The sequence below is a fragment of the Psittacula echo genome (assembly GCF_963264785.1).
Source record: "Psittacula echo genome assembly, chromosome: 5".
Classification (NCBI taxonomy): Eukaryota; Metazoa; Chordata; class Aves; order Psittaciformes; family Psittacidae; genus Psittacula; species Psittacula echo.
Window position 1 is genome coordinate 18959392 of NC_137739.1, and position 24781 is coordinate 18984172.

General features: G+C 37.9%; 1 protein-coding gene across 1 annotated transcript in view; it reads right to left on the reverse strand.

Moving 5' to 3' along the window:
• Positions 1-24781, reverse strand: part of IFT140 (intraflagellar transport 140) — a gene marked incomplete at its 5' end in the record, with an annotated part of 75959 nt that overhangs the window by 45649 nt on the left and 5529 nt on the right. The window contains 15 exons of the mRNA XM_080619783.1: positions 1473-1669; positions 3439-3570; positions 4730-4877; positions 7145-7272; positions 7713-7830; positions 9507-9634; positions 10518-10609; positions 11606-11678; positions 12050-12253; positions 14749-14894; positions 15755-15861; positions 17087-17178; positions 18671-18846; positions 22794-22936; positions 23532-23653. Coding sequence (XP_080475909.1) covers positions 1473-1669; positions 3439-3570; positions 4730-4877; positions 7145-7272; positions 7713-7830; positions 9507-9634; positions 10518-10609; positions 11606-11678; positions 12050-12253; positions 14749-14894; positions 15755-15861; positions 17087-17178; positions 18671-18846; positions 22794-22936; positions 23532-23653 — 2006 coding nt within the window. The remainder of the gene's footprint in view (positions 1-1472; positions 1670-3438; positions 3571-4729; positions 4878-7144; positions 7273-7712; positions 7831-9506; positions 9635-10517; positions 10610-11605; positions 11679-12049; positions 12254-14748; positions 14895-15754; positions 15862-17086; positions 17179-18670; positions 18847-22793; positions 22937-23531; positions 23654-24781) is intronic.

Here is a 24781-nt window from a genome sequence, read left to right on the forward strand (position 1 = left end):
CATGCCATTAAAAATGAAGAGGGTACACAGCTAGGACTGGCCATACACATTACTGAAAGATCTACTTCAGTGTTACAAGGCCAAATATCTACAGAAGAAGGACTCCCTAATAATCACAGATACTATTAACTTAAATTATTGTAAATGATTATTAAGAACAGATATTTCAGCCCAAATCGATTTCTTTTCTTCTCAGCTAGCTTTAACATTTGCTGTGACATTTTCAGATTGGAGTGCTACGTCAGGACACCTAACTCTGCCCATGTAACGCTGGAGGATGTAACTGCCTCCCAGGAACTCAAATTGGAGACTAAGACACATATACAGGATTAAGCATCAGAGTTAAGACAGACCTGCCTGGTAACTTAATATGGAAATGAAATGAGAATAATTAGTACCTATGAAATTAGGCATAATGTTTATCAGCCTGACCCTGCACATGGGCTCACAGCAGTCATGTGCACGTAACTTTCAGGGAGAAAAAAAAACCAGGACAAAAATTATTGTGCAGAAGTACTTAGGATACAGCAACTAGAGGCAATGACAGATGTTTAAAAACTCTAAGGATCCTACTCTGAGCAGTTACAGAGAGGTTTGAAAGACTACGAGCTGTGAATGTTACACATTCTTTAGGACTGTTGTGTCACTCCCAACTGAGTACGCTGCTTTTCTCCCTTATCTTTATTTCCACCATACTTTTCCACACTTTGTTAAATGTGATCATCAAGCTGGCTCTTGAGTTCTGTTCTGCACTCAGTTCTGATGTAATAAGAAACTCAACCCCAACTTCTGCTCTGTACCATGTTCAAAGTGAGCAACACTCTGCAGAGACTGATGCTCTGGAACAATGTTTTAGTCTATTGGGGCAGAATGCCATAAAGCTGACAAAGAGTTTCTTCTAGCAGTAGGTTTGTAAAAACCAACTAAGATTTGTATTCATTTGCCTGCATTACTTTCTGGAAAATATTTTCTAGAAATAATATGCTACGATTAATTGCAGGGTTTTTGAAAAATAACAGAGTATTTAAAAGACATTATATTATTTCTTCTAATATTGCAATATCCATATTATAATAATGTACATTTAATTTTAAAAATCAGCTATGTGGCTGATAAATTGTAATACTCGGTATTACTGTGATTATGTTAGATGTATAAATAAAGTTGTGAATGTTTAGTTTCTTCTAGTGATAACATGAGATTTCTGCAGAGACACAGAAAGGTGGCTGCTAATTATCAAGCGTTTTTTCCTGTTCAGGAAAAAAGAACCCATAGAACTTGCAACATCTTTTAGGCAAAGAATCATCAGAGAATATATTAAAATGGTGTAAGATAAAGATGCTTCATCTTGTTAGAAACAAAAGGGAGAATGAAGTCAGACAGGAAAAATATAAGGAGAATTTAGGAGGATCAAAACTTCCTACAAATGCTTAACAAAAATAAACTGTACTCATACACACAAATATTTATACCTTTTTATCAGCTTGATGGATTTGAAGGCCTCATCCATGTCTCCAGCAGTCAGATAGAAACTGAAGTTTAGCATGGCATCCCGGGTGGGCTTATCACAATCTCCTAATCCAATGAAATTTCTCATGGGTCTTCTCGCAACCATCTGAGAGACCTCTATTGAGCCAGACTCTGCTTCTCCTTTCTCAGCTTCTCCCAGCTAAAATGAGAATCATTTAGATATCTAGATTATCATTTAGATATCAAGTAGGTTGAAAGTTACTCCTTTGTGTACATGTCATAAATTACATGATTTCCACTACAGTCCAAGTTTTCTATTTCTGCAGGACCATGATCAATAGTGACAACAGTTGCAATGTTTCAGAACTTTCTAGAAAATGACCCAAAATATTGAGTGCCATAAAAGAGAATGGTGCATCATAACAATCACAGTACTTCAGGGATAGTTTGGAGACTCGTAAAATACCTGGGAAAAACAGCCTCCTATTATTATAGTCATAATTATTATTATTTTTCATGCATGATTATTATTAATACAATAGCACTTATTATTTTAAATTCCCAGAAGAGACATTATAATGAATAAGGAGAAACCCTGGAATGAAAGTTGGTCAAAAGAGCTGGTTGCATCAACTCAATTTGCTGTATTTCGATCAGACTCTGTTCATATACTAAGTCATGTTTCCAAAATGAGTTATTTATAACAAGTAATTTAGTCACTAAGACACAGGAACCTAATGAGGGAAGAAAATGGAAACAGAAAAGCAGAGAATTAAGGAAGAGGATCAAAATAATGCAGATACTTACAGGTTTATAAATATATCCCCTCCGAAAAAACAACTAATGGCATCAATAATCCACGCAGAGTTAAAAAAAAAAAAAAAAAAGAGACATAATATCAAAGAAAAATGGCACAAGATGTGATGAGGGGGAAGCGTTAAAAGAATAGAAAATGCAGCAGATCACCTTTGACTTTTTAAATTAAGAGAAAAAGGAAAGTAAAATGTAGTGCAACTCTAAAAGCTGGATCTGCACAGGAAGAATGACAAGAGTCAGTTCTTTGGAAGTGGGCTAAATTGCACAGTACTGCTTTGAATCTAAATATATTAAGCAGATAAACATCTAGACACATTCTCCCTGCTTAACACTGCTCTTAAACTACATGAAATTAGATTGATATGATCATATCAGTCTGTCTTATTCAGAAGATATAGAGGATTAGAAGTCTTGTTAATATTCAGTTCCTGCTGATCTAACAAAAATAAATGCCCTGGTAAGCTCCCCCTACTAGAAGGGAGTGGTGAAAATCATCATCTTAACAGGCACTAATAAACTCAGATCAGATCTTAACCAGAAACCCAATTTGTAGGCTTCATTTCTTCCAGTATCCATGGAATTAAGCATGGCATTATTTACGTAAGTTACAAACAATTTTGGATTCATATTCAAGTTTAAGAAGTTAAAGCATGCATTCCTGGTATTTGAAGCACATAGGCACTTGGTGATAGAGCAAAATGAGTATTCTTGCTCTCTCTGGTATTCTGTGGGGGTTAAGCTCCATGCCAAAAAGGAAATGGGTTGCTTCTGCTAAAGCCAGTAGGAAATGCCTCCTCCTGCCTATGTAAAGTTCATACACACCCCCCCCCCTTGCAACAGGCACAGTGACTATATACAGTAGAAGAGAATTGTTTCACATCCCTTTTTTAGTTACATTTCCTGGTAATTACTGTGTCTCCTGTGCTTGTTTGTCACATCCAGTTTGCAATAGCCATGAAAAGCCAACTCAGTGCAATTTCTACAATACTGCAAAGTACGCCCACATTAGAGATATCTTTATGTCATTTCAACAGGTGATGCAGCAACTGCCATTGTAGTTGCTCTACTTATCCCAGACTCTATTTGGTTAAATTTGATCCCTGTGAAGTCTGCACTTATGGGAAGGGCAGGAATTGTGAAAGATTTCCTCACCTTTTTTGCAAAGTAATAATGGGGCACCTCTATCCCCAGAAGAATCTGGCAAGATGAAGGCAATGGAAAACTGTCCTGAAGCAAAAAGCCGTGCTCTTCAGTACTGAAGAATGATAAAATCCAAACATCCATCTGGAAAAGGAAACAAAGCTTTGTTTTGTTTTTATGCTGCAATATCCTTCTTTCAATTTGTTTTTATTTTCCATATTCACTTGACGGAACCTTCTCTTGAAAATAACATGACATATACATTCACACACACACAGCCTGGACAGGACAGAGCTGCACACTTCCTCTCTAGAGTAAGTAGCTAATGACTCATTGTACAATACAGACTGTGTTCCTACTGCAAAGGGACCTCCACCTCTGCCTTCCAGGAACAAACTTCACCACCATGAAGAGGGAAATCCCTGCCCACAGATTGCTGCTGTAGAAGTCTCTCTGACAGATCTGACTCAGGGCAAAGAAATAGTCCCAATTGTTTTGAACAATTATTTTTTTTTTATGAATACAATGTTATTAATGAAGAGGTTTAACTAAAATCATGCATGAATCAGAAAACTTTATATCAACATGGATGTCTCAAATCAATGGAGTATTTATGAAGAACAGGCAGTTCTGTTCAGATAAAATGGTAAGGACCGCTACAAGCATGTTAGCAGGGAAAGTGGGAAAGAATTGTTGGTCTGATAAAAGAAATAATTGATTAGATCATTTCTGATCAATAAAAATTAAATCTTTTTTCTAATGTAAAAAAGACTGTAAAAGAAAATTTGGAAACTACCATAAAAATGTACAATGTCTGTCCAGAAAAGCAGAAGATGGTAAGAACTGGGTGGGGAAAGCGTACTTCACTGTTCATCTGAACGGTAGGGTCCCTGTTACTCTATCAAATTAATTATTGCTGCTAAAAGTGAGCTCAAGATACAAAATATGCATTATTTTTTTTTAAAAAAAGAAAGAGTAAGTATCAAACATCTAGATTATTAATTCACCCAAAATGTCACCTGAAAAAACTGTAGGCCTGATAGAATCTTGCATTTATGATCATTCTCAAAATCACCTCCTTTTCTTTGTCACGGTATGCAAGCTAGGGTTAAACCAGAGAGCTGATGTACAGAAAGCTGTGCCTGAAGCCACAGACACCAAACACGTAGTTTCGCTGATCTTTTTTGGACAATATAATGTATACTACCTACTCCCACACCCTTAATGAAGGACCAATGACTTATTACTTCGACAGGAAGAACTCCATGTAAAGCAAGGTCAAACAAACAAACAAAGACCATACTGTGCTTTCAGTCTGGTTTTTCTTCTGCTCTTGAGATTCTAGACCTGTTTCAAGAACTGCTTCACATACAAAAAGTCTTGATTCACTCTGGTCCCAGAAATGGCAAGCAGGGATGTGATTGTGCAACTCTGGATACTCCACAACAGACCTACCAAAAGATGAAAAAAATGTAGAAAGTGAGACAAAATAATTCCAGCCCATTCAGTGCATGAATGTAAATAAAGGACTAACCAAAGGATAATTTTTCAGATGACAATCAGTTACCTCTGCATTGTAACATTAACCATGTATATCTTCCTGACTTGTTACACTTTATACATGTCAATGCTTCTTTGAATTTGTTCTGTATAGATTAACCATGACTATAGGACATAAAGCATTTCAGTAGAAAAAAGATGGTACTACCACAAATACAAATAGACACTCAAAATCTGCCTCCACTGAGACTACGCGTCCTACAGAAATACTTGAACATCCTTCAAACAATCTGAGTGACTGTTACTGGTGTAGGTACTGCAACATGAGGACTACCTCAGCTCTGTCTTCTTGTGGGTTTTACAGTGCTTATTGCCAGCACTGCTAGAAATGCCCAGCCAGGCATTAAAAGAGAGCTTGAGTACATTGATGTGCATTTAGATAACCAGTAAAGAGAGAGTTTCTGGTATGTTCACATGGGATTTTTCACATTCAAATCCAGCTAAACAGTGGTCATAAGAGGTCACAACTAGACAACCGTAATTAAATTGATGGGAGAAAAAAGTATATTCGCAGGTAACAGATCTCTCTCTACTGATTGCTCAGCAAAGAGATCTGGGCATGCAGCACAATCGATGCTTTGAACTACTGAACTTCACAGTGTGGAGGGGAACTCCAGAATTCTATACAGAATCAGATTGTTTTAACAATGGCTTAGAATCCTCCTGAAAAAATACAGACTATAAATAGGTGTCAAATTTTAAAAATGAGAAAAAACAAAGACATTATAATATTTTTCTTATTTGCTGTCACCACTGAAGGGTGGACTTTGTGGAGAAGACTGAAATAGGGCTGGAAGGCAAATTAAGGAAAAGATTCAAAGGGATGCAGAAATATACCATGTCCTTTCCATGCCATGAATTCAAACTAAATTACTTGCAAACTGAAAAACAGGATTTGTGTAAAAAAAATAGGGAATGTTTAGATTCTGCTTCAGGAGGACAGAGAGAGAAGGGGAAGAAGTGTAGATTATTATTATTTGCTGATGAGTTTACTCGTTCCAATTTCAAGACACTCTAAAATGAAGCACAGATAAATGGATTATTCATACCCATCCAGCATTCAAGTATCTGTGAAAAAGCATCACTAGCGCCTGGTGGCCTCTGTTGGGCTACACAAGATACTACACTTGAAAACAACTTCCTCACTACTCATTATTTCACTGTTTGCATAACTGACCAAGACATAAGGCAGTGTTCTTAGCTTTTGATGAGCTGGGTAGTTTCTTCTGATTTTCGATGCTAAGGACAGTAAATCCTTTTTTTTTTGCTTCCAAGACCTAAAGAAGACAGTTCCTAAAAAATCAAATCAGCTTCTATTCTAACACTACTTTTTTCTTAATACAGTCAGAAAAAATACTGTAAAAACAGATGGGAATTTGTATTCCAGCATTCCACTGTACTTCCATGAGAATTTCTAGTTCCCTGCATTTTGCAGCCTTGCTACTAGGATTTCTAACATATTTGCCACAGAACAGCTTGTACGAAAACAAAGTTGTCAGTTCTAAATAGACATTTGATGAGCTTTTTATCCATACAAAAACATCCTGTATCGGACTTAAAAAATAACTTTTTCCTAGATGGAGCTCTCAAATGACTCTTTTCAGTTCTGACCCCGTAAACTTTTCATGGAAGAGTGGCTTTCCAAGATTTTCCAAGATTTTTATTTTAAGATCTGGATCCTTATTCCAGTTCTATAATACCTCTACACATACCCCCTCAACACCCAGTCATCCTCACGTGAGACCTTTGAGCCAGTTATGTCTTCCATATATCTAACAACTCCCTCTGCACTTCTCTTCTGTGGATTGTCCAATACCTCCATTAATCCTCCTTCACAGTCTGTATCTTCCTTTGGCAAGGAATCCCTTAGCTCAGCTGTGTGTTGTCTGAAGAACTGCCTCGTCCTGCATATTTTGAGCTTGCTTTCAATACGTTCATTTGACACCCCCTGGTTCATATATTGGAAGAGGCAGGGATGCAGGCTGATTGACATACAATGCATCAGTTTTAATTAATTCTTTAGAAATAAAATAATTAAATTTGTACAAGTACCTTCACAAAGACAGAGGAATGTCAGTTTAAGGTGCTGCTTGTCTTCATAGGGCAGATTCCTATCTTAAATCTACAAGTAATATTTCTTGAAATAAAAGCTTCTTACTTGTCAATGCCTTGTCCAGAAGAAAGTTTCTCTCTACCATTTCCCTGTTCAGCTTTGAAATCAAAGAGTGTGACTCTGTCCATTTCAACATCATAGAAACAGATCTTGGAATCAATGTTCCCATCCCCCTACAAGAAGGGAAAACAAGTTGCTGAAGCATGCAGTCAAAAAGAAAAAGAGCGCTGTTTATCTCATGAGATTCATGCTCTCAGTTTTGTTTACTGGTAATCCCACAAGAATATTCTTTGGAAGAAATAATCAGAAAATTTCTTGCTGTTCTTCTGTTCTAGCAAGTTAGCCTTTGATTTCTTTGAAATGCTACAAAGAGCTTTTGTACCTAAAATATTCCTTCCTTTTCTGGGGGGTTGTTCTTCTCACATAACAGACCTTAATTTTACTGATTAGTTAGACGCTTGGACATGACATTTCAAGTCCGAATACACTGCACAGAACATGTAGGTTTATTTCTGAGAAGCTAATCTTGGGTCTTCAGTAATCTTTTGGAACTGCACCAGTCTATTAACTGATGGTGAGGTCCTAGGATAGTAAGTGAAGAGCTTTGCCTCACCTTGCTAACAAGGATGCTGACTTTATTGCCATTAGCATTGCACTTGACAGATGCAATACCTCCCAGGCCAGGAAACAGCTCGGAGAAATTCTTGCTACTGCAATGTACTTTTGCCTCTCTGTAGAAAGGAATAAACTTAAATCAGTGACAAGCAACTGGTAATACATGAGCCAAAACATTTTCACCTGATGTGTAAGACTTTTAAAAACAAACTATTTCTACCTTATGACACCCCTGCCCCGGACTCCAGCTTCCTCTCCAGAGAACTGCTGCAACTGCCTTTCTTTCAGGAAAAAGTTAATGACACACTTGTTCCTCAATGAATAAGCAAGAATAAACTTCAATGCTCCTACAGAATTCCCCAAACACAGCTATCCAGCAAGAACATCCTAGCAGAATTTTGAGGTCTGTTTTTCCTACATTACTAAGTTTAACAGTACCATGAATGTTGAATACAGACCACACATAAAAGTTCTTTGTATGGAGAACAAACTGTGGAGCAGAAGTAAAGAAATATCACTGGGGGCTTCTATTTACGTCATATTAGTGGTGACCTTCCCTCTGGACCTAAGTTCAAAAGACTGTATCATTCACATACTTAACACCCACCCTTCCCCACCTCCACTTGCCTACAACTTATCTCAAAAGAATCTCACTGCTAGTATAGACACAAACCCAGTGATCACTGAGCCACAAAGAGGACAAATCTCATGAACCAAAAGAATACGACAGAAAGAAGTGACACTAATTTAAAACCATGATACAGTCCCTTGAAAAAAAAACTTTGATTCCATAAAAATAACATCCTTGGGTTACATGTTTAGACCTCTCATTTATTCTACATCAACTATGCATGCTTTGAAATTAAAGAGCACTATAGTGTCACCAGTTGGTTTTCATTACTAGCCACAAAAACTGAACATCATGTGCAGGATTTGAGCTACTTTTTCTTCACTATCAAACATCATAATCTAATACTTTTGCTAATTACAACCTTCCCAAATTCAATAACCTTCACATTGTGCCTCATGCAGAATCTGTGTGACCTCAACATAGGTAATGAGTTTCCAAGTGGGTAACTAACTAGCCTTCAGCATTCCTCTGGTGACAGCATGATAAGAAGATAATCCACTTCACTCCTGAGGTTTTTCAGGTTTTCAAAATTACATTTGTCATCAGCAGGTAAATTACCAAACTGAAGATCATGTCAATCTTCAAATTTTTCATGCCACAGGTGTTTGTCAGCATGGGAGCACACAGAAAAGTTTTAACAAAGTCAAGTAAAGTTCACTCTTAACCTAAACAGGAGGAAGAACTGAGTGTCCACAATTCTAGGGTCACTTCCTCCATTGATACACTGAGTCAAGGTTTTTGGTTTATGAGGAGATAAAAGACCTGGCTTGGTTTGGTTTGGGTTTTTTTCCCTTTATTTCAACTCTTCTGAGATTAGTCTTATACAAGTTATCAGCAGAAACATGTGACATCCTTGTCTTTATCTTCCATAAAATCTCCACATACTTTCGAATGCACACATATCCCTCACAATAGCCTTAAATATTATTATTATTATTATTATTACTATTACTACTATTACTCATACCATGATTTGTCTAATAATTGTGTCTTCCCTTGCTTCAGGGATCGGCCATCAGTTCACATAGGCTGCATATGTTGAATCTCAAGATTCAAAGGAGTTAATGCTTTTCATCAGACCAAAACCAACCAAAGATTTCCCCCTTCCCACAAAATACATGCTCAGTTATAAACAGATGTTTCTAAAAGGCTTACTGATACCTGTGAGAGAGATCAAAGATTTTAAAGTGAGACAGATCAGTTCCCACAGCCAGGAAATTTCCACAGACATCCAAGAGGCATGGATTCCCTTCTGCTTCAGAGAACACTAGCAGCTGTTTAACTGTCCCCTGAGAAAAAACATGTAACACAGGTTTGTGTGTTCAGAGTCAAAGTAGAAGGGACCAAGTTCACCAGGCTGAACTTCAGTGTTAGACAAATCACTACCAGCAAAGTGAGAGGAACTACAGACATCATCTCTATAAATGCAACCTGTGTTTCAGGTTGAAAACTGAATGAAGAGCCTCCCAAAAAATTAACATTTAGAGGTATCCTGCAACAATCTCCACTTCAATAATACAACTTTTTCCAATCAAGAGGGATACAGAAATAAAAGTACTTGAAGGTCCTTTAGTACACAGCTGCAAAAATAAATATATGAATGAAATCAGTCCTTATTGTGATAAATCCAGCACATCCTTGATTATAATATTTCCTATTATATATTTATATATAGAAATTTATATATTCCTAATTTATATATTTGTAATATATATATTCCTAATATATAAATTTCCTAAATAAAATTATCACAGAACTCTAACAATTAGATTTCTCTTTTTGGTTCTCCCCGACTAGCAGAGGCTACAAAGGCTAAGCAAAAGATTTTGCAAGAAAACACTGAATGTGCATAGGATATTTTTCATTATCTTATAAGTATATTCGGTATGTTCATCTTCCTGTCAGTAATATTCAACCTGCCTGCAATTTTGATCCTCTTAAAGTCCGTCCCTTACAGAATTCTCATTTCTTTTATAAATAATTCTCAGTGACAGTGTTTAAAGTGACAGACCTTTTAAAGAACACAAAATATCAAAAATATTTCTGCTGAAATACTCAAAATATTTTTTCTATGACAGATATGTAATAGATTCACAGAACATGCACTTAACTTCTAAGATGCAACAGCAATCTTTGAAAGCAAGACATATTTGTCAGTTCATCAGCCCTTACCTGCCAGGTACGGACCTGGACCTGACATGGCTCAACTGTGTACAGGTTTTCTCCATGCACAGACAGAACTGGAGAGTCACAAGGGAAAGAGCCTGGGACAGTCATAATAAAGCCATCATTGCAATAAACAGATTTTTAAAAAGGGCAGAGGGGCAGGGAGGAAATGGAATTTTGCCTTAAAGCATTCAATTTTCACAATCTTGCACCAAATACAGCTGTCAATCCATCAGTCTCTACTGATTCTTAAACTCTTTGGTGTTGCAGCCATTCTGCCACTACAATCAAAAGCTGGGACTCCTACTGAAAACAGGAACTTTGTACACTCTGCCCATGAGAACAAGTGGAGAGGAAGGGGAAAGATTTGATCCGGGGAGGGGAAGGGGAAGGGGAAGGGAGAAAGAAAGAACAAGGAAGGAAGGAAGAAAAGGGAGGGAGGGTGGGAGGGAAGGGAGGAAGCAGGGAAGGGAGGAAGGAAGGAAGGGAGGAGGGAGAGGAAAAAAAGGGAAAGAGGAGGGAGGGAGGGTAGGAGGGAGAGAGGGAGGAGAGGAGGGGGGAAGGGGGGAAGGGAGGAAGAAAAGGGAGAGAGGAGGGAGGGAGGGAGGAGGAAAAGAAGGGAGGAAGGGGAGAAAGAGACAAGTGCAATGTGAGGTTCCATTAAGAGAATTCAGTCCTTCCTTCACTGAACTACAACTGAAGAACCATAAAGGAATTTCTGTCAGAAAAGTGGCTTTTAAATTATTTCACGAGTCTTAGAGACCAGTGAAACCTAGGTGGCACTAATACATTGATTCAGCATGGGAAAGTTCTAAAATAAATGAGTAAATATAGACAAGAAGAAAAAGGAAACACTTGATGGGTCTTAAAAGATCTCAAGATTTTGGATGGGAATGATGGAATAACCCGTTTCTTAAGGCAGAAATATTTAGGGGAAATTAATAATAGAAAAAAACCTAATTTACTTGACTTAGCTGTATATAATATTTTTCAACTTGCGTATATGCTCACAGTCCATCAGCTATGATGAATGAGGAGTATTTATAACTTTGGAGGAAGAAAACCATGTTAACTCTGATCATTCTAAGTCCTACCTGCACTTCTGAAGGTATCTCCTGCACACTCAAAGACAGTAACTTGCTTCCTGTTCCAGAATACTACAGCATCCTAAAACCATCAAAAAAGCAAAGCATATACACAATCAGTTTCTTTTGAATTATACAGGAATTCATGCAGTAACACAGAAAGACCTTCCACACAATCACCACCATTTACTAGTGCCCCTGTATTTTAGGTTGGAAGGCTTCTGGTAATCCAAAAGTTCTCTGGTCAGCGCCTAGAGAATTACTAAGTCACTATGCTGTATGAAAAATCAGCTCCACCACAGCATCATTGCTACTATCATAATAATACTTCCAACACAATAACCTGAATATCAAAGAGGGGTTATATTAAGGACTTATAAAATTGGTCTCCATACACCTAACTAGGCAACTGATCAAGCAAATTAATAAAAAAAAAACAAAACCACAATTAACCTCAGTAGCGAAGATTCCATTAACATTCATATCAACACGAAGACTGTGTGTGGTTCCTCTGCTGAAGCTGGTCACGTTAAACAGGCTGGGAGACACTTGTACAATGGCTGCTTGCTGGTGAAAATGAGACAACATGGCCTGCTCACTGAGGATCACCACAGAGCTGGTGGTGTTCACGGCCAGCAGGTTTCTCTGAGAGCCCCACTGCACAGAATGGGAAGAGAAAAAAAAACAACACACAATTTTATCTAAGATCTTGAACAGTCACAGCAGTGTCCCACATCAGATGGCAAGGGGTAGGATAAACATTTTTGGACATATACAAAGTCCTACTCTAAATGCAACTAGTAAATCACTAGAAATTATTACTCATTAAAGATGTTATGCTCTTACCCAGCTATGCAGACTGCCTTTGACTAAGTATAGAAGCTGTTTTTTCAATCAAAACCACTTTTCTTTCCTGAAATATTATGGTACCACCTTACATTTATTCCTGCAAGACAGCATCAAACATTTAAAGGGATTAATAACTCGGCAATCTGTAAAAGCCAGTTGCATGCATAGTTTCTTTTTGATTGCCATATTCCTTTCTGCAGTTTTGACAAGGTTTTCAGTCAGTTCAAGCTCCCTACCTAGCAAAGCCTGCTAAATCACATGCATCAATAAAGGGATACAAAAGTACACTTCTCCCCTTTTCCTGGAAGAATCTCCATGTTCCAGCTAACTCCTCCAGTGAGTTCTATGAAGGTTAAAGAATCACAGAATTGTCTAGGTTGGGAAAGGCCCGTAAGATTATCATGTCCAACCATTAACGCAGCACTGCCAAGGCCACCACTAAACCATGCCAGTAAGGGCCTCATCTACATGGTTTGTGAACGTTTCCAGGGACAGTGACTCCACCACTGCCCTGGGCAGCCTGTTCTAATGCCTGACCATGCTTCTGGGGAAATAATTTTTTCTCAATATCCAGTCTAAGCCTCCTCTGATGCAGCTTGAGGCTGTTTCCTCTCACCCTATTGCTTGCTGCTTGGGAGAAGAGACCAGCCACCTCCTGGCTCCATCCTTCTTTCAGGTAGTTATAGAGAGTGATAGATGCCCCCTGAGCCTTCTCTTCTCCAGACTAAAGCCCCCCAGTTTACAAAGTTTTGAAAATCTTTTACAAAATATTTTTTAGAATGCAGAGATTACAATAAAAAACAATCTAGGGTTTCCATAATTAAGGACAGCTTCATAACAGGAGATAACAGTGATTGTTGACAACTTTTTGCAATGCTTTTGTTTATGCTAATGAACATTGGGAACAAGGCGCTATTTCTGGACAGCGCTCCATATCTTGTGATCCAGAAAATGCTTGAATGCTCAAGCTGACATAAACACCTATATCTCTTCCCTTCCCCAAATGTATTAGCAGATGTACGATATACTAATGGCACACACTATTTCCTATATCCTGGACCTTTTGTTACTCAGTATATGCCAACCTAGGACAAGCAAATGCCATTGCTTTTTAAATACTTTCCATTTTTATGTGAATATAGAGTAAAAGAAAACATACAATTACTTTCTCTTGAAAGGCACCTTCCAAAAAATAACAGTTAGAAAAGAATCTCTAAAAACCCCCAAAAAAACTTAGTAATAGTGTATAACAAACAAACCAACCAAAAAACGCGGAGAATCTAAAAGAACAAACTTTGCCTTTTAGCAAAAAGGTGGTGGTCAAAGAAGTTAACTGTTACTTAGTGTAAAACTATTTAAATTTACAATTCTAATGCTCAGCATTTCTCTTCTGCATGTATCGAGATCCTAATAACTATACAATGTCAGCATTTAAGCTGCCTGTGACAAAGGTAAATATTTCAAATAAACTAAAATGCTGCACCCTGATACTTAACAGAGAATGGGTTAAAAAATAAATATTATAGTGCTATCTATTGGCATAGCCTTCAGCATTACAAATATTATAAATAGCAGAAGAAATGTTTTAAAGCAAAGTTTTGCATATTTGCAAGAGAAAATTTATCATTCACATCTAGTCTGTCACACCTAAAAAATTATCTAGTAGAGACACCTTTTCTGAGAAAAAAACAGCTGAAAACATTATTTTGTGTGTACTAATACATCATTCCCTTTCAGATTGAGCATCTTCCCACAAAAAAATATTTGGTTATAAATACATCTTTTTATTCTTGCAACTACCAGTAAGAGCAAATTTTATGTTGAGAAAGTGACTAAAAAGAAGAAAATTATCTACAAATAAAATCATTCATTTACTCAGATTTCCTTGCTTTCTATTTTAATAAATTTCTGTAAATTTGACATTTCTGACAATCTGCCTTTTTCAGAAAAACATTTCAGGGTGCTGAATCGAAAGGGTTTGTCAATAAGACATATAACGGAGAGATGTTTGGATTTAAGGATGCCATGACTGGTAACTCTCCCAGAGAGAGAGATGTATTTGCATTTCAGTGTGTTATGCTTAGCATTTCAACCCTGCCTGTAACAGAATAGCTACAAACAGGTAATATATCTGACTGTTTCAATTTTCAAAGTTACTGACCATATAGGTTTTTCATCCTCCTTTTGAAGGAGAACCAGCCCCTGCTGGTGCACACATCTGTATGACAGCAATCATATTCATCTATTGCACAAAGAAGATCTATTCATTTAATGCTTGTGAAGAAGACACCTTCCTGTCTTACCTTTATCTGAGTGACACTTCCTTCAAGTTCTGTAGGTGCCTGGAGCTTCCACTTCTTGCCCTCTGAAGCCCGTGTGCCCTGATCAGACCCTGCGGCTTTCCTCCACATAGCTATTCTCCCTTTGTTAGTACCAGCTGCCAAGAGACCTGCCATTCACAAACCTTTTAGGCATTTCATACATTAAACTTCCAAAAAACAAACCCACATTATACAAAGCAGCAAGTATCCTAGCTCTGCTTCTAAGGTAGTGAGAAGCCTTTTTCTAGCAGCATCCATTTCATAGAATCATAGAATAATTTCTTTGCCTTACTGCAAACCAGCATCCTAGTCCCGCTTTTAAGGTACTGAGAAGCCTTTTTCTAGCAGCATCTATTTCTTTGCCTTACTGCAAACCAGCATCCTAGTCCCGAACTGGATACAAAATGTGAGAAGTTTCACAAGGCAAGGCACATTTTCTAAGCTATCAGCCAAAGTTATTTTTTAAATATATCAGATTTCATTTTAATGATTTACTTTTGAATAGTTGGTTTTGTACGCACCATGACAAGTCACCACTGAAAAGCATTCTAGCAGATAGGAGCTATGCCTACACTGGCAAACAAGGTGATGCACAGAAGTAGCTCTGTAGAAGACATCAGTTTGAAGGACCTGACATGCATGCCATACATGTTTGGTGAGTTCACATTAGCTCTAGTGTAGGCTTCTAGACTGAATGCCCACAACATACTGGAGTGCATTAGGTGGACCACAGGAGCACCTGGATCAGTTCAGTGTCATCACAGGGAATCCAGCTTGTGTGCCAGGAGATAACTCTGCACTGAGACACTGAGTATCGAATTATCTCATTGTACCTCCAAAAGCACACTCCTGATCTGAACTAAAACACTTCGACATCACATGCTGTTACAGAAACCCTCAGTAACAAGACGAACATACTGCATTGAATGCAGGACACCAAAGATGAGGTTTAGGATGCAGAGATCACAGCTGACATGTTATTTCTCACCTTTAGCACTGCAGTAAGAAACACAGTTAATACACTCTCCTCCCTCAAAGCCAAATTGCACATCTGGAGAGAGCACATAGTTCTCATCTCTGTCCAAATCCCAGAACCTAGGGGTATACAAAACAAGAGTGTTAACAACGCTTTTCCTTACAGGTGTCTTGCTAAACACAGTCAATGATAGGATGCTGTAGATGGCATTAATTTGCTATTTCCATAATCCCCAGATCATTCAATCTTTAAAATTAAATTGCCAATAGCTGCTTCTGGAATGTGAACTTCTTAACAATCTCCTTCCTTTCTCTTTGACTTTTTAACCTGCAGCATGTTTTGTGATATTTTTCTATGAAGAAAGAAGTTAGAAGCAAACCAAGCTTCAAGAAAAATAGAAAAGAAGTGAGGTCTAGTTCTAATTTTCCTCCTCCCTACTTACACTTCCTTCTCTATTTTAAGAATATTCCTTGATTAACCATTAATCCTTTAGATTACTTAAATCCTTTAAGTTTATTTTCTAGCACTGAATATTGTCATCAAACATATTCCTTCTTGATACTTGGTCTTTATCACATTCTCACAAAATTAACAGATGATTTTGTCTGATAGCAGCTGACAGAGGCTCGAGAAAGTGAACTACTGATATAACAGAACACCCTGATCCCCAACAAAGTTAGAGGAAACAGGTAGAACAAGTCTTAGTAAAGACAGGGAAGAAAAAGGTTTAGGGGGTTGTTTTGCGTTTTGTTGGTTCAGGTTTTTTTTTAAGATGAAAAAATATAAAATCTACAGAACATGGTAACATGGAAGCATGACAAACTAACTTAGTTTAAATCATTAGGTACAGAAGTAACAAAATCTTGTCTTACATTACAGCAACAGATACACATTCTTAAAAGCAAGCACTTTTTTCCTGTTGCTGATGCTGTGACTATCCTAAGAACCAGCTAGTAACAATGGGAAGAACAGCAAAGTCATTATCTTTTTCATGCAAGAACACAAATGGGTGTATTTTGAGAAGAAATCAGTAACAGTGCTTGAGAAACAGACAGATTTGGGTAGAACTGCTTGACAAAATAAAGTAACTAGAGACAAAGATATATAGAATTACTTTTTGTCTGCAAGGACAGATTTTTCATTTCATTTATTTACTTTGAGAAACAAAACTAAAAAATACTGGAAGTTTTTCTTTACTAGTAAAAAACCAAACAAAACAAAAAATAAACAAAAAACAAAATCAAAAAGCAGTTCAATAAAAATAATCAGTGCATTGCAGACCACAAACCTTTTAGATGGCACTTCTCATGGGCAGCCAGAACAGTTTTAAAACAGGATTCTTACCTGATGACTGTCTCACCTAGTGCTGTAACAATAAGGCTGTGGTCTATCAAAATGATGTCTGCAGAATGACCTGTCTTCCCACTCAACTTCACCTGTCAACCATAAGCAAATAAATAAATTTACAGAAGGTAGGAGAAACACACTGAAAGACAGTAAGCAGCTGAATTGACTAGCTTGGCTAAAAATTTAAAAATAACTACAGCTGTCTGTTAGTTCAGATAGACCAACAGTTCCTCTCAGGCAGTAATCACCACTAAATGCATCAATTATATGATGTATAAATTTAATAAAAGAAAACACGTAGTGGGTTAATGAAGTAGGTAAGGAGCAGGGTTTTTTCTCTTGTACTACATTTTCTCTTAGAAATTTATAAAGATTGCTGAGGCTGAATGCAAGGGTGGGGAGTGTGTGTGACGGCAGCTGCAGGAGAGTTGTGTGGAGCTGCCTTCACTTAGAATCATGGAATTTTAGAATGGTTTGGGTTGGAAGGAACCTTAAAGCTCATGCAGTCCCAACCTCCTGCCATGGGCAGCGACACCTTCCACTAGACCACGTTGCTCCAAGCTCTGTCCAACCTGACCTTGAACACTGCCAGGGATGGGGCGGCCACAGCTTCTCTGGGCAACCTGTGCCAGCGCCTCAGCACCCTCACAGGGAAGAGCTTCTGCCTAAGAGCTCATCTCAATTTCTCTTCTGTCAGGTTAAAGCCATTCTCCCTTGTCCTTTCCCTACAGGCCCTTGTCCAAAGCCACCCTCCACCATTGTTGTAAAATATGAAGCACCAAATCTTATTTCTAGTCAAAAATAAGTAGTGATTTATAGAAAGTGGACACCCATGAAATACAGAAGCACCCAGTCTTCTTCATCTGAGATGAAAAGAAAAAAAAGTCTTAGGAAGGTGAAGATTTGAGTGCCATCCCCCCAGGCAGTATTCTCCAGCAGCACAGTGTTTTATTTGAGCCAAGGTGATTACAAGTTCTGGATGAGGTCAGTTTGGGTTTTATCCCTACGCAATAATTCTTGGGTCACTACAGTATTATTTGTGATTCTGTGACTTGCAAGTTGCAACTTTTTAAAAGTCTCCTCGCCTTTGCAGCTATGAAGAACCCTTCAACAATGTGAGACCTAAACCATCTGCCGGATTTGCAAAAACAGTATCACCAAGAGAAGGTGCTACTTCTAATGATCTGAAAGGCAACAGCTCTGAGCAACTGGTGATAATAAAACCAAGGACACAGATTATCAACTATTTATCCAAATTTAACAAATATTTGATTATACTGGAATTTTAAATTCTTCTCTAATTCACTTAGACAAGGTAAATGCAGTGCAAAAGGATTAACATAGGGTCAGAACAAAAAAAACCCAAGAAAAACCAGGAAGGCAAGATGAAAACTATCTTTCCAAGCTCAATAACACATCACTCTCTTCCACTTTTAAACGAGGATGTATTTGCTCATCAAGGTATCATCCAAGAAATCAAAATGAGAGTTGAATCATTTTTAAGGAAAAAGTGATAATCAAAAAACCCTAACAAACACTTACAAAGATTAAACTTTGCAACTTTCCCCTGTAGTCTCTTACCTTCATGAGCTCTTCTGCCTCTCCCTCAGGAGTAATTGCATGCAAGGACAATTGCAGGTTCTCTGTTATCACTACTAAAACCTCTCTTTCCTCCACGAACAGAAGTTTTTGGACCAGACTGTCTGTGGACAATACATGCCTTGTCTTTCCTTTCTCATTCACATAATGCACAGAACCTGCAGTACATGTAAACAAGGTATAGCTTTTAGTCAGCAGTTTTTAGCTACAAAAATCAAAGTTGCTGCTTCCTACCTTAAAATATTCCTCAAGTGCTGAAAAGGTAAAAGTAACCATCATTCTTTTGTCTTCTAGTTTGTCTCAGGATATAGACTATGATGGTTCACCAGAGCAATAATCCGAAACTTACTCACTTCTTCCCTGTCTAGGAAATCCAGAAGGGAGTCACTTACATAATTTTAAACTACACGTAAACTTTCTGCATACATGTGCACAAATGATGGCTTCTGAAATCTTCAGTATTAATGACAATTTGTGAAAGAGGAACGGTAGCTAAGAATTGGTACAATTTACAGCAGAATATAGATTACAGAAAACTGTGCATATGGAGGTCTTAATTGCTTAGAAACACTCCAACACTACACCACACACACTAAATACATCTTTCCTACATTTATTTCACAAGCAAATGGAATAGTGTCATTCTAAGAGCACTGACAACAGTACTGGGTGGCTTGGCAACTGCAGCTCTTATCAACATTTTAAAAGCCATTAAGCTTTTGTTAACTTTTGTAATACTGTGTAAATCATGCACAGGTCTACCCAGCGAAAACACAGAGTTTACAAATGGCACTACAGAAATCACCCAAACAAATTAAGTTATCGAAATCTGACAGATCTCCTGCCACACACACCTAATTTCTTAGCAAATCACGGTATTGCATAAACATAATATTTCATACTACATAAATATTTCAAACCAGTGCAAATAAAAAACCTTATGAAATAATATTTTCCCAAAAAAAGCTGAAGTAGAAAACATAAATGTTTAAGAATGTTTAAGAATGAACATTAAGGATCCATGCTAAAATGCTGCACACAAGAGGCAATATAATGTATCTAGTAAAAAGAATGTTTTTCCAAAACTCTTACAATATTTGTCATCCTCCACATTTCACATATTTAAATAAAAAATTTTAAACTCCTCTCCCACCTCTTCCCACACTGCTTCATTTCCTTCCTGAAATAAAACACTGAACATGTAACTTCTCTCTTGTCGATGGTTTGGCCTGGGAGGGACCCTAAAGCTCATCCAGTTCCAACCCCTGACACAGGCAGGGACGCCTTCCACTAGACCAGGTTGCCAAGCCCAGTCCAATCTGGCCTTGAACACTGCCAGGGATGGGGCAGCCACAGCTTCTCTGGGCAACCTGTGCCAGCACCTCACCACCCTCACAGGGAAGAACTTCTGCCTGAGATCTCATCTCAATCTCCCCTCTGTCAAATTAAAGCCATTCCGCCTTTTCCTGTCCCTACAGGCCCTTGTCCAAAGCCCCTCTCCAGGTTTCCTGTAGCCCCTTTAGGCAATGGAAGCTGCTCTGAGGTCTCCCCTTAAGGAGCCTTCTCTTCTCCAGGCTGAACAAGCCCAGCTCTCTCAGCCTGTCTCCAGAGCAGAGCGGTTCCAACCTTTGCAGCATCTCAGTGGCCTCCTCTGGACTTGCGCCAATAGCTCCACATTCTCTCTTGTGCTGTTGCCCCAGAGCCGGATGCACAACTGCAGGGAGGGGTCTCCCCAGAGTGCAGCAGAGAGGGAGAATCCCATCCCTCGACCTGCTGCTCATGCTCTGGGGATGCAGCCCAGCACACAGGGAGTTCTGGGCTCAAGCACACATTGAAGTCAGGTTGCTGGAGCTTCTCATCCACCAGTACACTCAATTTCTTCTCCACAGGACTGCTCTCCATCCTTTCATTCCCCAGCCTCTACTCATACTCGGGATTGTTGGAATAGTTTTTAATTTTCTAACACACAGCTATCTGTTTATTGTAGTAATACTCGGCAGTAAATGATTATCTATTGAATCTCAGTTTTATGTGATCTTTTACAAGAAGCAGTGATTTTATTTGCCACTTGAAATTGTTTTATAAGTTAAATTAACCTTCTGTACTTGGATATTACAATACAAAGTATCAGGAATCACACAGATAATGCTAACCACTATTTTGAAGCTACTTAGGCAGGTAGGGAGAAGGTTATAGCTTTCTGAGTAACTTTAAGAAAGTCTTCACACTATATCATACAAGAGACTAATCTCAAAAGTTAACAAATCTGAGCTGATTAAGTAGAGCAGATAACTCTGACATTCAGAAGACAAAAAGCAGCAAAAAGTGTATGCTGCTTAGGAAATAAAAAGAGGACCAAAGAAATTACTACTCATGACCTAAAACGTTTGTTTTCAACAAACAAAGGTGCATTCAGTAAAAATATCAGGATGATTTTCACTATTCTGGTTATGTCCCAAAATCTGTACCAGTCATCTCAAGTGCTCGGTAATGAAGATGATTCTTTATGCTCATGGGAAGTGTTACAAAACAACCTCCAAAATTGTTATCAGTTCAGGGATCCTCTCTTCAGAAAAGCATCTCATGCAACACATTACCTGAACTGCAACTATTGTTTTACTGCAACAATCAGTGTTTTGGAAGCATCAAAACATATCTAAATGTTAAATACTAGTAACTTAAGGGGTTTGTTTAATTTTGCTTTGAGCTTTTTTGAGGAGCTTCATTGTTTAGTTTTGCTTTAAAAGATGTTTTATTGATATTAGTCAAATCTCTTTCGAGATTTTAATAGCATGTAATAAAATTTCTTTTTTTCATTTTTATTAAACAAGCTTGAGCTGAGAATCTGTACCTTGGAGGAAATTTACAAGTCAGCTTTACACCCTACAAAAACATTAACTGATCCTGGAGATATGAAAGGTAATTAACCAGACTGAGAACTGCGTCCAAAATACATATGCCCAAATCAACCTCGGCAGTGAGGCTGCTCCAAAGAAGGTCAGTGTCACCTAACTGAAAAGTTTGTATAGGAGGCCCAAGAACCAGGCCGTGAAGGGCCGCCCCTTGCAGGATGCAGAGTCTGTCCCTAGATGGAGCTGTGTGCCACCACAACGGCTGCTGTCAAAGTGACGGAATAACGAGCACAGCCACGCAGATTCTCTCTTTGCACGCTTAAGTGCCCTGTACCCCTTTTTCATGTAAATGGTCAATATCTAGTAACGAGGCTTGTAACTCACGAATCCAATGAAGGTACAGCCTAATGTCTTGCAAAGCTGGACAACCCCACCCCTGAAATCATTCAGAAGGTATTCTGGTGTAAATGCTGGGTCTCATTCTTGAAAACGTAAACACCAAATCAAACTGTAACTGAGCTGCAGAAATAGCATAACTTAAACGTTTTTTAGAGTAGTTAACACTTGAATCGAGAGGATTACATACTAATCATCTACGAGACACATACTCATTACAATACTTGTCACACACATTCTGGTTTGGGTTCAAAGAGTTGGCAGGTTAGAGAAAGCGAAGACATAATGAGAACAACTGGGGTAGGATGAAAACGAGCTCAGAGCAAACTAGTAACCTGGACAGTAAAAGGACAAGACAAATGCCAGGGAAGAAAAAGTATTAGGAAGAAAGCTAACAAAACAGATACTCGGATTATTTTGCTCCCTTAGACTGAAGCATCATTTCAAGGCAAGAGAAAAAACCTGAAAAAGTAAAGTAATAATTTCTTTTCAAAGGTAAGTTCTAGCAGCATTTGCCTATTTCTAGAAAAAATCACAATACATGCATTATTTTGAAGCTTTGCACAAAATGCTGACAAGCTCTAATTTTATTTACACTTAAAGATCACTTTTCCTCAGGAACATAAGTAATCCAATACCTATGGTGTCCTTTTGGAAAGGACTCGCCATGAAGATGCTAAGACATTAAATTTAGTAATTTCTTCTTACCAATATTCTTTTGGATAGATGAATATGATGGATATATAGGTATATTCTATATTTTGGACATATGGAAACAGGACTATTGTGCACTAGGCTATTTGGAAGCATTAAGGGAACAAATTTCCAGCAGACTGGAGAAGCAGTTTTGCTCTTACCATCTGTCAAGGCAATAAAGAAGGACAGTCCTTCCTGGAGTCCCATTTTCAGAGGTGCTCCTGCTCCAGCTTTTCTCCAGTTAAACATATCCAAGGCCTTCTCATCACCACTCACAGCTGCTTTTGCCAGCTGTACAAAGTCCCTGCAAACAGATACTTGATTTCCATTTTCTTATATGACAGAGTACTTTCCGTCTCAAAGAACGAATGAGTAGTTAATAAAACATATTGTAAAGAGAGAATAAGGATTTCATACACTGATTGGAAAAAGAAAAAAAACTCAAAAAAGATACAAAACAAAACTTTTATACTAATTTTCATTTGAATTGTTTCACCTTTTTTTTCCACAAGCATCTTTATTTTTACAGGGGTATGAAACAGAAGTGGTACAGATAAGAAAAAATACATTTTTCTACTGAGATGTTTCCTATTTCTTGCTTGGAGAGGAAATAAATAATATCATTTAAGAAGTGACTTTAAATTTCATTATTCTTGCCAAGGATTTCATGGATAATTGTGTTTCAATGAGCTTTCTGCTTTTCACAATCAGCGACAGTTTTAATCAGAACTAAAGGAAGACAACAGCAAAAGAGAGAAAGGCATAAACAAAAGGAAGATCTGTTTCTGCATACAAGACACAAACAGCTAACTACTAGAGAAGGAGAAGAACCTGAAAATAAATGACAGTCAGGAGAAGAACTTTATATATATATTTATACAAAGGTTTGTCTGACTTACTCGCCTGGAGGGGGCGGTCGGAAGACATAATGACACAGAGATTTTCCATACTCCTGTTTCAGCAGGGAAGGACCATGTACTCTGCCTCGCTGGTCCATTCTCCAGAGAACCAAGATGCCATGCTAGAAAAAGACAACAATTAATTCATTACACTTTGCAAACAAATGAGAATCCAGATTCCAACTACCCAGTGCACATACAAACCAACATTTTATTGACAGGTTACACCTTTACTCTCATTTAGTTGACACATCTCCCACTTAAAACTAAGCCACAAAGAATAAAAAATATCTTTAACATCATATTATTTGCTTATTTAAAATCAAGTTATATCAAAAAGCTTGTTGGTTATATCCATTCTTAACAAAACAACACAGCCAGAATAATTAAATGAAACAGCCTTGTTTTTCCTCTGTAAGCAGCATATGCAAATATTTGTTTAGGTAACTCTCTTTCCACTTTTTCTTTGCAAGTAATCTGATTGCTAGAACAAAATATATTGAGATAAATGGTAGTAAAGCATAAGATTTGCACCCCTGAGTACGTGCATATAATACTGATAGAGATGACCATATACATGTGAAGTCACAGGATGCAGGATAACCGAAGGGAAGAAATTCAGAATTTCTGGAGCTTCCAATTCTTTCAGAGTAGACATTAAAGGACAACAAGAATTAATTTTTAGAAACAGAACTTAGCAACCAGAAAAATCATGGATGCCAAAACAAAGGGAGATAGGTTAGCTAAGTGACTCAACAGCAGGCAACAGAAGCTGGCACTCAGAGCCTGGCACATGTTCTGAGTACTCATTTTGCAGGTCCAGCTCAGAGTGAGGACCAAACCCCTGGTGACTGGAGAGAATGGAGAAGACAGAGAAGTAAAAAGACAGTTCAGCATGACATACACAGGAACCATCCCAAAAGTGATTTATGCTACAGCCTCACAGCTGCAATTTTAAGATAATTATTTATCTTGTTATTATGTTAGTGCTTAGGGAACCAAATCGCCTTTGGAGGCCCTCTGTGCAAGCATTTAATGAAAAAAGCAGTAACAATTTGCACCACCAAGTTCAATCTAATTTTATTTCATTAAGATACATAAGATTTATTTCATTAAGATACATAAGATAAGCAGTAAAGAGGTATTAGAATTTGTTCTATTTTTCTTTATTGTTTTCAGTATAGTCCTTCTAGAAGTGAAGGACTAGTAGGAGTGGTACACTCTAAACACTCTTTGTCATCCTAACTAGA